Source organism: Montipora capricornis, chromosome 14 (genome assembly GCF_036669925.1).
Source record: "Montipora capricornis isolate CH-2021 chromosome 14, ASM3666992v2, whole genome shotgun sequence".
NCBI classification, from domain to species: Eukaryota; Metazoa; Cnidaria; class Anthozoa; order Scleractinia; family Acroporidae; genus Montipora; species Montipora capricornis.
Genome location: NC_090896.1, coordinates 28,047,612 through 28,060,111, shown reverse-complemented (window position 1 = coordinate 28,060,111; position 12,500 = coordinate 28,047,612). Strand labels below are relative to the sequence as shown.

The 12,500-nt window shown below is 38.1% G+C and overlaps 1 protein-coding gene and 1 long non-coding RNA gene across 2 annotated transcripts in view; one reads left to right on the top strand and one right to left on the bottom strand.

Annotated features, from left to right (window-relative positions):
• The window catches only part of LOC138033121 (uncharacterized), a 216,086-nt gene that overhangs the window by 84,238 nt on the left and 119,348 nt on the right, over nt 1–12,500 (top strand). The gene's annotated exons all lie outside the window — the stretch shown is intronic.
• LOC138033341 (uncharacterized) overlaps nt 5,003–12,500 on the bottom strand; it is a 39,014-nt gene continuing 31,516 nt past the window's right edge. The window contains exon 19 of the mRNA XM_068881089.1: nt 5,003–10,647. Within this exon, the coding sequence (XP_068737190.1) occupies nt 9,997–10,647 (651 nt within the window). The 3' untranslated portion in view covers nt 5,003–9,996. The remainder of the gene's footprint in view (nt 10,648–12,500) is intronic.

The following is a 12,500-nucleotide window of genomic DNA, read 5'->3' as shown; positions in this document are numbered from 1 at the left end:
ATGTTGTACAAGTGTGGTGTTTTGTACAACACTGAAATCAAATGGAAAATTCTCTAGTAACTGATGAGTTTAACAAAGACAGAGACTTGGACCTGATCTGTAATCTGTGATCTTTGTTGTCTGGCTTATTTGTTTGTACTCAATTCTGCACAGTCTTCTGGTAACAATTGAAAATTTCACAAATTCTTGTTAGTCAAAAATTATTTGAAAGAAAGTTTGTTGCCCATTTTTTGCTTGATAATTCAAGTAAAGGTTTTCCAGTTAAGGGTTTGATGCTGAACACTTGTAGGAAATTTATTTAGTTGCGTTTTTGATACGGAGTGTAATTTGACACGATTGAGTTTCTTGTCTTCACGCACGTAATGAAATAGGAAGGGTTTTTTGCCTCTTATAACAAATATGTTGTTTGTTTCAAAAAATATTTCGCTGGAAAAGGTGGCTTTTATGAATTCATCATGTTGTGTAATATGCGAGCTTAACTTTATGGCAATAGTAAAGCATTTTCGTGTCAAAATAGGGTAAGCTTCTTTCTGTTGTGTTAACTTAATTAAATATATATATCCCATGGGGCGTAAACTTGATTTCCACTCTCACAATTTCCTCCAGAACCTACTTTTTTCTTAAAATAAGCTTTTAGAATGATGTTCTTGTCATCTGTGGTGATACTTGACGATTCGGGAACATTTTGTGAAAAAAATATTTGTAACGGGTCACACGCGCAACTTGATCGCGCGAACTTGCCCTATTATGCATAACATCCACTTGGCCTTTTGACATCCCTTTGTCCGGTCAATTTCTCTGAAATTTGAAAGGATGATTGCTAACGAATATAGAAAGATTTTCACAATAACTAAAAATACCTGTGTTAAGCATTAGAATTCGACGAAGAGGTAAATGCGACTAAATTTGTTGCGTGCGTTGCTATTTTTATGATTTGACTGTTGTGCAAATTTTGACAGCTAATATTAAATTATGAAAAAATATCTACGGATAGATCGTTTAAAAAAATCTTTATTTTTATTTGAGTTAACAAATTTGCATACGTGCGTTGCGCGAGGAGACAGGAATTTTATTTCTCCGACAAATGATTTTGTCATTGTAATGCAAGTCGAAATTTATTTGGGAAGCCAACAATATTTCTTTAACTTTCTGGTAAATCCAATTTATTGCTACGACTTGCGAGTGCGAAGATTGTTTACATGAAACTCACGCTTTTTGCTAATTTTGAGTGTCATGAAATTACATAATTTGCGTAACAATATATCCCTTTACTACAACCCAAAAACATTCAAATAGTAACAAACTTCATATTTACTTAACCATTTCCTCTGCTTTTGTGCTTGTCAGCATTGTGATTTGCGTTAATTCGCAAGTCTGTTTTTGTATCTCATAGATGTTTAGATTTTCAATTACATGGCCACTCAACCTCTCGATTGTGTGAATAGTTCACCCTGAAGTCAAAATAGATACGTTTCTCAGGAACCCGACAAAAAAGGCTTCCTGACCCGACAGATGAAATCTAAATATTCAGTTAAATATTACAACAAAATTAAAAAGTACGTTGTTTAATTTTACTTTGAAAACGACAAACGATTAACATTCTTTCCTGTAGTTCATTCAGTTGACACAAGGTGATCACGTGCACCTTTATGGTTGCCCCGCACGTGATCAATTTCTTCCTTTTGACAAAACATCATGACCTTCCGTTTATTCATAAAAGTTAGAAACTGCAGAAATTGTCGTGTTTTTAAGATCGATTGTCATTAATCTTTCGATGAGAATTCGATTCAGAGTTATAATTATATAAAAATTATGTAATTTTTATCTTCATCTATCTTTTGGCTTGTCTTTTTCTGGTGCAAACGCAAAGCAAAACAATGTTTTGACCTGGCATCAGATTAGACTGACAAGAAGAGGAATTAAGAAGCGGAAACAACACCTTCAGTCCTTTCTTAGAGTGTGCAATAAACGTTTGCTTAGGGCAACTGCAAGACATGCTGGAAAACGTCCGTCAGAGCAGTTGCAGTTAGTTTTTTGCAGACTATTTATTTAAAGAAGAAACGAGTGAATTTTATTCAAGAGCGTGTTTTGTTATCTTAAACTGAATTTATTACCAAAGCTTAAAAAGCTAAAAGACCTCAAAATGGGAAAGAACATTACAAAATAATTAAACGTGTAAACGTGTGAGCCAAAGGACCTCTGCTGGCGCGACATGTGGGTGACCCCTCAAATAGTCTTAATGACGTCCCACTTGCAAAAATTAACTAGGACGCTGCAGTTCAATACCACCCAATTCAGTGCCTTCTTTTTTGTGTAACGCGTACCACAGGCAACCCAGTGTAAGCTTTTTGGAGCTCCTACTTGTACTACAGTTTGGTCTTCTACTAATGTAACAAACTTAAATCGCATTTTTCTTCTTCAAAAACGAGCTGTGCTAGCTATGACAAATTCTAATCATCGCGTACCTTCCGCACCTTTATTTGCACAATTGAATATCCTAGATACTTTTAAAATGAATTCCTTTTGTACCGCAAAAGTTAAATTTACTTCTGACTTCTGACTAGTGGTCAAATTCATAATTATGATACCAGAGCCTCAGCTCATTTTTGACCTCATACCTGCCGAACTAATATCAAACAATTCACTATACTCTTTCGAGGGCCAAAGATATGGAATGCTTTGCCATTATCAATTACGTCTTCTCCTAGTCTATCCACCTTTAAAAGAAAGCTTCTTGATTTCCTAAGTTAATGGTATGAAACGTCCGACTCTTATAGTCTTGCCACCGTATGTTAATAATAAACCTCAATACACTGAATGTCTTTACTAGTCTTGCAGTCCTAACACATCTCCGAGGGGACCTCTAAGTATAAGCCCTGGGGTTTCCTGAGGTCTCCTCATTACTTCTTACTTCTCTTCTCTATTATTATTATTATTATTATTATTATTATTATTATTAGAGCGGTTTTCGAATGAGTTTCGTAAAACCAAAACCAAAGTAATTACTTTGGCCAATCCAAAAGGACGGAGGCAATCCGGTAAGCCAATCAAAACTCAAAGTAATTACACGTAGCTAACACAAAGCGCGGGAAAATGTGCATGCGCGAGCCACAATTGGTTTTGGTTTCACTTCTGATTGGTTGAAAAAGTGGCGCGAGAACTTTGAACAAATCACTGAGTGAAGTAATCATAAACCAAAGTAATTAACTAATTACTTTCGACACTCAATTGAAAACCACTCTATTATTATTATAGCAGTGCTAAACGATAGCTAAAGCACAGTAGGGCGCTGTTGCGTAACCTAAAGGCCAACGAGAAATAAGAAAATTAAAAGAAAAACTAATACATTAAAATGTCTTCTAAGTAGACCTTGAAGGAAAAAAAAAAATTCAAATCTCCTTCTCTGAGATATCACATTAAAATACTTAAAAAATGCTCTACTAGTGTCTTATCTTATGTCATTATCTTGAAGTGGCGGGCAATGTGTAAACTTGAAGTTAACACGGACTTCTGCATCTTTATCAAGACTTCTTTACTCTTCCTTCCCACTAAAACCCTGACAGTTCTCTCACGTCCTTTGGAGTATCCTCCCAGTACATCTAGAATGATGTTGTGCTGGTCTATGCTGTATCCTTTGAATTGTTGTTTTAGTTCCAGCCGCAAGGGGGCATACTTCTCTGTCTTATCCTGGTCTTTTGCAGCTCTGTTGTCCACCCATGGACAACTCATCTCTAAGATGGTAACATTCTTCCGCTTGTGGTCCACAACTCTAGCATCTATCCGGTTGGCTCTCACTACCACGTGGTCTGCGTACAGCGGGACATCCCAAAAGGCTTTTGCATCTGCGCTTTCGTAGACAGGTTTTGGCTCGATCGGGGAGTACCAAGGTGGTACAGTGTCTACGAGTTCTAGATTATGGAGCATCTCAAAAAACAGAATCTTCAACGCGCAATTATGCCTGTGAAGGTATTTGCTCTGCGCAAGCGCCGAACATCCAGCCAGAATATGTGCTACCGACTCTTGAGCTTTACCGCAGAGTCTGCATTGCACGTCAAGTTCCCTAGCAGTTCTTGTCTTTTTACTCTGGTAGATTCGTGTATTGAGCATCTGCTCGTACAGCTCATAGATACCAGCAATCACGTATGATGGACAGGATTTCCACTTAAGCCAGTCAAAACACCCGTTACTCAGCTCGGAGTCACTCCATCTCGATGCGATCAGCTTCCCTTGCCAACTCTGACTTCGCACGTCCTTCTTCAGCTTTTCCTGCTGAGCTCGCTTCAACTGCTGTTTGGTCTTTGTACCTGGGATCTCATCTCCATCCTCAGTACAGCATGTAGGGTTAGGGTGCACCAAATTTAGCTTTATTCCAAGCTCTTGCCCATACTTCAAAGCCTCCTTGACTATAGAACAATGACCTAGCCTTGCTGAACGGTCTTCAAACTGGCGCACCAGCTCCATGGTTGGATCCTCCTTATTATTATTATTATTATTATTATTATTATTATTATTATTATTATTATTATTTATGTAAGATTCTAGTCTATTATTTTCTATTTCCCATTATTTTAGTCAATTATTCACTGTAACTTTAGATGAATTTATGTGGTGTTGAATAAACAAATGAAATGAAAATGAAATAAATGTTCCCCCCCCCACCCCCACAAAAAAAATAATAATAATACGTATATGATTCCATTAATAACAAACCCAAGCGCAGAGCCGGTTTTTAATAAACACAATTATAAACACTAAGCTCACGGTCCACTTCTTATTAAATATAAAAATTTGTCCATGCAATTGGTTTTAACACATATAAACTTTTCTGTTTCGTATTTAATTTTAGCCCTTTGTTTAAAGGTGGCTATGTTTGGTAATGTCTGATTTCATGTTAACCCAAGTCATGTTAAGGCAGTTACTGCCATGCAGCGATGCATAGAGGATCTTCGTCAGTGGATGTTGTTGGACCGGCCCAAGCTTAATGACGACAAGACTGATTATCTATTGTAGGTAGATAGGTAACTTTATTTCAGCTCGGGTTGCTGAGGCTGATTAGGCCCCTCGCATGTACATGCTAATATGCCGAGAAAAGTATGAAAATATCAAAAATAAAAAATAAAAACATGATCAATTTAACTAACATTCTAACTTTATCAATAAGTAAGCAATCCTGAAATCTTAAAATTATTACAGTGAATCATAGAAAACTATACATTACAAATGTTGCTCTTTTACAGCATTCTAAAATTCCTTATGGATTGTCGTTGAACGTTATTCATCCGGTAAAAAATTCCACACTTTGGCACCATTAAACGTTGTAGGACGAAGAGCTTGTTGGTGCCTCTCAAGCACGTCACATTATTGCGTACGACGAACAAGTCACTTATATATCCCGGTAACATACCGTTTACAGCTTTAAAAATTAATATGGCAATGTCCTGTAGAAGACAATTGGGCAAAGTTAAGCCGTAGTCATCATCACCATGAAAGGGCACCTGTTTGTTGTAGACACATCTTAGAGCTCTCATATTCAAGTTAAGCCTTTCCAGCATTTGCTTATCAGACTCATTGCAATTATGCCAAATCGCAGAACAGTAGCACATGGGCATTTTGTCTGAGCATGCGCGAAGGGAATGGAATTATTCGAGTTCGGCGCCATTGTTATTTTGAACGCGCTGCCCGCGGGTTTTTAAACGGGCGATCTACACTTTGAAAAATATTTTGTCAAGAGAGATGAAAGATTGTAACAAAATTACACACTTTTCTATCCACACTATGGATATTCTTCGAGTTTGTTGGGCGTTCGGATGAGAATATTTTAATGATCAAATTGCGAACAAAACGAGATAAAGGCCCAAAGAAGTGGAGTTTGGCATTTGATTTACCGAAGTTCAAGATGTTCACACGAGAAGGCAAATGATGCAGGTTAGTTTGAAGATGTTGAAGCTTTATTATAATGAATCATAGGGCTGCATATTGACACGATCCTGAGATACACCACCCTTTATGAGATGGAAATTTTGAATTTGAGCTGATTTTGCTTCAACTTTGAAGTAAGTTTTCATCATAATTCCGCCGGCCCCCAAGCTTTAAATTACTTCAAATAACATTGTGTCTTCTTCCTCTTTGCAGCCGCTTGGGACTCCAGGCTTTAAAAAATGCGCTGTTTGTAGGATTACAATGTTATTACAACAGCTTTTGGCAAATTTTTATTTGGGAAGTTTGGATAGATTTTCCAAGTCGTGGATCACAAAAGTCTTCTGTCTTGCTGCTCTCCAAGTCTGTTGTGCAGAGCATATAGTTGTCCATTTTTAACAAGGTTGTAGTGTCATTTCAATACACGATGACTTTTGCAATTTTTTTTCCTGTGCTTCAGTAGGTATTTTTGTAATTGCTTTTTTCGTCTCCTAGAGCTAACTTAAGTCAAAAGTTCGGTTAAACTACCTTTTTTCGCCGGCCCCCAAGTCCGAGAACACTTTTAGTGTATTGTTTGTTTCTTTGTCCTCCGCTTCATCTGGTTTATTTATTCCGAAAAAATGCGTGCTCTTTTTTGTAGCAAGGCAAACTACTACCGTTTACTGTCGAAGATTGCACATTTGGAGCTTGTCATGTAGTTTTCGAACCGGATGGCGTAAGCTCTGTTATCGTGTTTATTTCATTAGTATGCTGCTACCTAGCAGACTAGCATTAAAAGCTCATCGGTTTTTTTTTCTCTGTGCAGCAATTGAATTTACCTCAGCAAGTGTTCTTAGACGAGCGATTTAAGAAATAAGTGAGAATACTCATTCAAAAAGATTTGGTTGTAATTCTGGAGACGAGCTCTGTAGGGCAGAACAGACATTTCGCTTTTAGTGTGTATCCCTTAGCCTGTAGAGGAATGCCAATCACGATTTCTTTAGATGTATGTGTTAGTTATATAATTGTACAAAAAAAATGTTAGGAAACACCTTTTACTTGCCAAAATCCCGTTGTACCGTCTAGAATAAGTGAAACCTGCACTTGATTATCTTCAATACTCTGCAAATTATTATTTAGTTTTAAGGTTAGGCTGTTAATTGAAAGGACAAGGGGAATGTAAATTATCTAGAAGAATGAAAAGAGTTCCATATTGCATGTCTTTAATTTGAAGAGTTTACTCATCACAGTTTGTCGAAAAGTGTCCATAATTCTCCATGTCTTAGGTTTATCAGTAAGCTTGCTTTGGAAAAAGTGTTTCATGTACAGAATTAAAAGTTAGGATCAAAAGAACTGACAGCGTATTCTCTGCTGTTTAGATAGATGAGCAGTGGCTCAACAATTGGAGCAATGGACAGAAGTGATGGCTGAGAGGTCAAGTTTTGTGGAAAGGTGTTACCTTGAGAACCAGTTGTGAATGAAGATAAATGGGCAAATTGGTTATGTGAAACAGCCGTATTTGAAGCTCTTGGAGTTCTGGATTATGATTGGAATCTTAAACACTCATAGATAATTAATTTGTTTGCAGTAAAATTAACAGATGTGCTGAATTCATGAGGCTCATACAAATGGGATTCTTTGTTGCTTATAAATTCAATGTACAGTTAAGATTTCACTAGTTGGAGTTACATCCATCCTACATAATAAAATGTTACATGTCATAGTCTCAGTAAGGTGACCAGCAAGTTGATATGAAGAAAAACACTCGTGATCATTACGTTTTGGATATCCATTTATTGTGAATACAGTTGTTGACCATTTCCTCATATCTTATACTTCCGAAGGACTAACAAACTAAATTATATTTTAGTTCTATACTTGTAAAAGTTTAAAAAGCTTGGGGCTTGATATTAAAAAAGGAATACTCTTTGGTGTGTCACTCTTAACATCGCTTTGTTCCCTGGGCCTGGTCTAGTCAGAACTTACTAATTTCCTGTTGTCATTTTGTAATCAATTTTCAACTTGAATAGTCTGATTCTTTGGAAATGAACACAGAGAAGGATCATTCCTACAGATTGAGACAGTTGTACAAGGTTCAAGAGGGCAGCTTGTTCAATTACAACATGGGAATCATAGACCTTGCTATGCCCTTAGACAGTGGTTATTTATTTCAGGTCCTCAGATTTAGTTCCCTAGGGATTTGGGATGTGCTTAAACTCAAAATCTTAACCAGCTATCTTGCTCTAGTTCCCTGAAGCTAACACCATGTAAGCTAAGTAATTTTCAAATGGGAGGTCCTCCATGCAATACACGAAACCAAGACTTAACATGACTTACTCTCTGTCAGAAGCTTCAAACGTTCCACAATTTCTAAACATTTTTCCCGTGGTAACATTACCAACTCTCTATTTTCTGGCTGTTTACTCAGACCATAGTTTGGTCAAAGCTGCTGTTTTTGGCCCGTCGTTCACGCTTGTTCGCGTTCATGCCAACAAACTTGAAACCAAAAAAAGCAAGCTACCGTAAACCTTGGGTGTGAACATTTATTTTCATAATGTAGCTGAAATTCTTGATATTTTAACACATTTCAAACAAGAATGCCCAACACAGCGAAAGAGTGAACAGTGAGAGGTAAACACGTAGGTTGGAATCAAAACTAACGCGGTAAAATGTCTGTCTAGTCTGCTTATGTGTGTTTGAAGAGCCCTTCGAATTATGCAACTTTCGCAAGATTACTGACTACGTGACAGTTCCACACCAAAACAACTTGGTTTCCCCTTATTATTCGAAAGCACTTTGCTGTGACTTTTTGCCATAAACAGCCCAACCGTTTCTCGATCTTTTGACACCGTCTACACGTAAGGCAAGGAAGATAAACTACACAGATAACGACACGTACTCGAAACTTTTCGCCACGTAGACCGCCATTATTTTGGTTTCTGCTTATGGTGGGCCAGCGGATACGCTCATAAGAGATCTCAAAGTCGCGCACGCGCAGACAGAATGCCCCTGTGCTCAGAACAGTAAGTAAAATAAGACATTACATACGAGTCGTAGAGGCACATCTTCGAAGAGACTGATAGCGTGTTCTTTAGCCTGCTGAAAACATCTAACTGATTTCCAACTTTCTTAGTTATCTTGCCAATGTGTTTGCTAAAATTTAGCGAGTTATCGATAGTGACGCCTAAAAGGTCTAAAGGGTCTACGATAGGAACCTGTACATCACTAATGCTAAAGGAAAGATCGCAAGGATACTTTTTTGGAAGAATAATACATTTTATTATATAAACACCGAAGAAATACCAAGTGAGCTTTCGCGCGAAAACATGATATCTTCACACATGAAGGTGTTATTTTCACACGTGAAAAGATCACTGTTGCTATGGTTAGATATGAAAATCGCGCCTTTCGATGCCTTTCGTGAAATGATTTGGTATTTCATTGGTGTTAAGTTCAGATAATAAATAGAATATTACATGGCCGCTTGGAGATACGAAATTTCTCTTCTCGTGTTGAATAATATTTGACGAGTGAGCGCAGCGAACCAGTGAAATATTTTCAACACAAGAAGAGAAATTTCGTATCTCCAACCGGCCATGTAATATATAGAGGATATTACATGGCCCCGAGGAGATGTGAAATTTGTCTTCGAGAATGGAAATATTTTTCAAATCGAGAAGAGAAATTTCGTATCTCCAAGTGGCCATGTTGTGTTCTATTTATTATATAAACACGAATGAAATACTAAATCATTTCACGAAAGGCATCAAAAAGCGCATTTTTTATACGTAACCATAGCAATAGTGATCTTTTCACGTGTGAAGATAACATGTTTTTGGTGGAAAGCTCACCTGGTATTTCATCGGTGTTTATATAATAATATGATATTATATCTCCGCCAAAATTCAACATCAGAATTTGACATCCAAGTTTCACATTTGTCTTGATTTTCACATTCGACATCGTAGTTTTATATCCAAAATTGAAGGAAAAGGCGGGAATTGGCATTTGCAATCAGCTTACATATGGAAATATAAACTTGAATCCACCCCGAACAGAATAAATCACTTGACCTGTCAAAGATTGCTTCCGATCAATCAATCAGTCCTTGGAGCCCTCAAGTATCGAAAGTGGGATCTTCTTAATTGTGCAGCATCCCTGGATCAGCTCTTCTAACTCGATGAACTTCTTATCGAGGCCTTCCTTCTTTGACTTTAAAGAAAGATGGTGAAGTTGTGCGTCACTCTTAAGTTGAGCCAACTCCTTTAACATGTCATCTGTTTTTTCCTTTGTCTTCTTACCAAGATCCTCCATTTCCTTCCTAATCATCCTCAAAAGATCGACAATGATTGGAACTTCTCTTTTTCTTTCTTCTTCTTTGGCTTGGGACGCCCACGTATTTACAACTGCGAGATCACACCGGTCCGCAGTGCTCAAAAAGGTCTTCCACTTGGTAATGATTGGTCTCTCCTCATAAAACATCCTTTTTAATCGCTTGAAAGAAGAACCTAGTTCACTTTCCAACGATTCCGATTCTGCTTTAGCGTTACTCAGATGATTACTTATCTCCTGCATTTCCTTCTTAAATGTTTTGCAGTCGGCGTCAACAGTCTCTTTCATCTCCTTTATGTCATTTAAAGCCATGGCGATAAGCACTTGCTCAAGTTGAAGATCGTTGCTACGTGATCCTTTTTCCCTTGTGATTGTGCGGAAAATCTGCTGTTGATCCGCGATCTCTCTACTGGGACGTATCTAAATAAACAGACTCTGATTTAAAGATTGAAAAACAGTTAACGTTCTCGTTGCCGTTCCAGTCGTCGTTGCTAAAGCTCGCTAAAGGCCATGTTACACGAGACAATATTTCTTGCAGCTCGCATCGTAACAAACGTTGCGTTGCAAGTTGCGACAAAAAATCACGTGTAACACCCCATGGAATTGTTGCGTTGCGAGTTGCGAGAAAAGTAGAACGACCCCCTACTTTTCGCAACGTTGCGAGACAGTTGCTTGCGTATGACATCCCCTCTGCAACTTGCAGCGCAATTTTCTCAGAATGGGCCAATCAGAGCTCATCTTTCGCAAGATCTCGGCGACTTAGCGCGTCCGCCATCTTGTTTGTTATTGTACGCGTTGCAAGTTGCGAAAGAAGTTGCCAACGTGTAACATACCCTCTGCAACTTGAAAGGTTATTTTATTCATCATCGTTGCAAGAAAAATTGCTTCGTGTAACATGGCCTTAATAGGGAGTTTAAGATCTACGATGCGACGGCCACGAAAACGTCACAAATGTTGCATATTTAATGAGCAAAAACAATAGCTTTACACGCTCTGCACGTGCATTTTTCTTTCACGTTTTCGGCAAATCTGCGACGTGAAATGACCAATTCTCAAGTTTTACTGAGAGCGTGAACACAAGCCAGCGGAATTTGAATTTTCTGTCGTAGCTTCAACACCGCAACTCCTAATTCAGTTCCTGGAAAGTTGCGCTAGTTTTAAAAAGTTAGACAAACCGACATAATGACGAAAAGATTAATAAACATGAACTTGCAATTTTAAATGACGTTTTCGTTATCGCTGCGTCGTAGCTCTTAACTCCGTATTAGGTTGAAAAAGGAAAAATGCTCGTGCTGCATGTGCAACACGAATTTCCGTGCATTTCTTTGCCGTACGCCACAAAACAACTACGTGAAATCACCAAATTTTAGGTTTTTACGACAACGTGAGCATATAACAATGAAAAAGTCATTTTCAGTTTTGACTTTAAAACCGTTCGTACCCATCCATTTACAGCATAGTTCGCCTGTATTATACAATGTGAACAAGACGGATTAATCGAGAAATACTTGCGATAGCGCTAAGTTATATTTTGGACTAACGTTTTCGTTGCTGTAGCCGTCGTCTTTGCTAAAACTCCCTAATAGGGAGCTTTAGCAACGACAACGGCGACGGCAACGAGAACGTTACGAATTTGCATATTCAGTAGACAAAAACAATAGCTTTGCACGCCCTGCACGTGCTTTTTTCATTTTTGTCCATTTCTTTGCCGTCGTCAGCAAAGCAACAACGTGAAATAACCAAGTTTGAGGTGTTATGGAGAACGTCAGCACTTGGAGATAAATTCTCATTTTTCTCCCCTAAATTAAGCGCCGCTAGTAACAGTTTCATTTCTGAGGGACTGCCACACCTTTGTCGTATTAAAAAGCTTGGAATAGTCGTGAAGTGATCGCAATAACGTGAACTTATGTTTTTATATGACGTTCTCGTTGCCGTTCCCGTCGTCTTTGCTAAAGCTCCCTAATAGGGAATTTACAATCTACAACGCGCTCGTCAACGAGAACGCCACGAAACAACAATATGATTGGTTAAAAGAGGAAAAATAATCGTGTTGCACGTGCGGCATGCATTTTAGCACAAAGTCGTGCGGTACCCTGCTCAACAACGACGTGAAATCACCAAATTTGAGAATTTTTGATAACGCGAGCGCACAAATGTGAATCTATAATTCTCTATTTTCACTCTTCAACCCCTAGTACCAATTTATTTTTAGGATACTTCGCCCACATTGTACGACGCGAACGAGATGGCCTAACCGCGAGAAACGTACGATA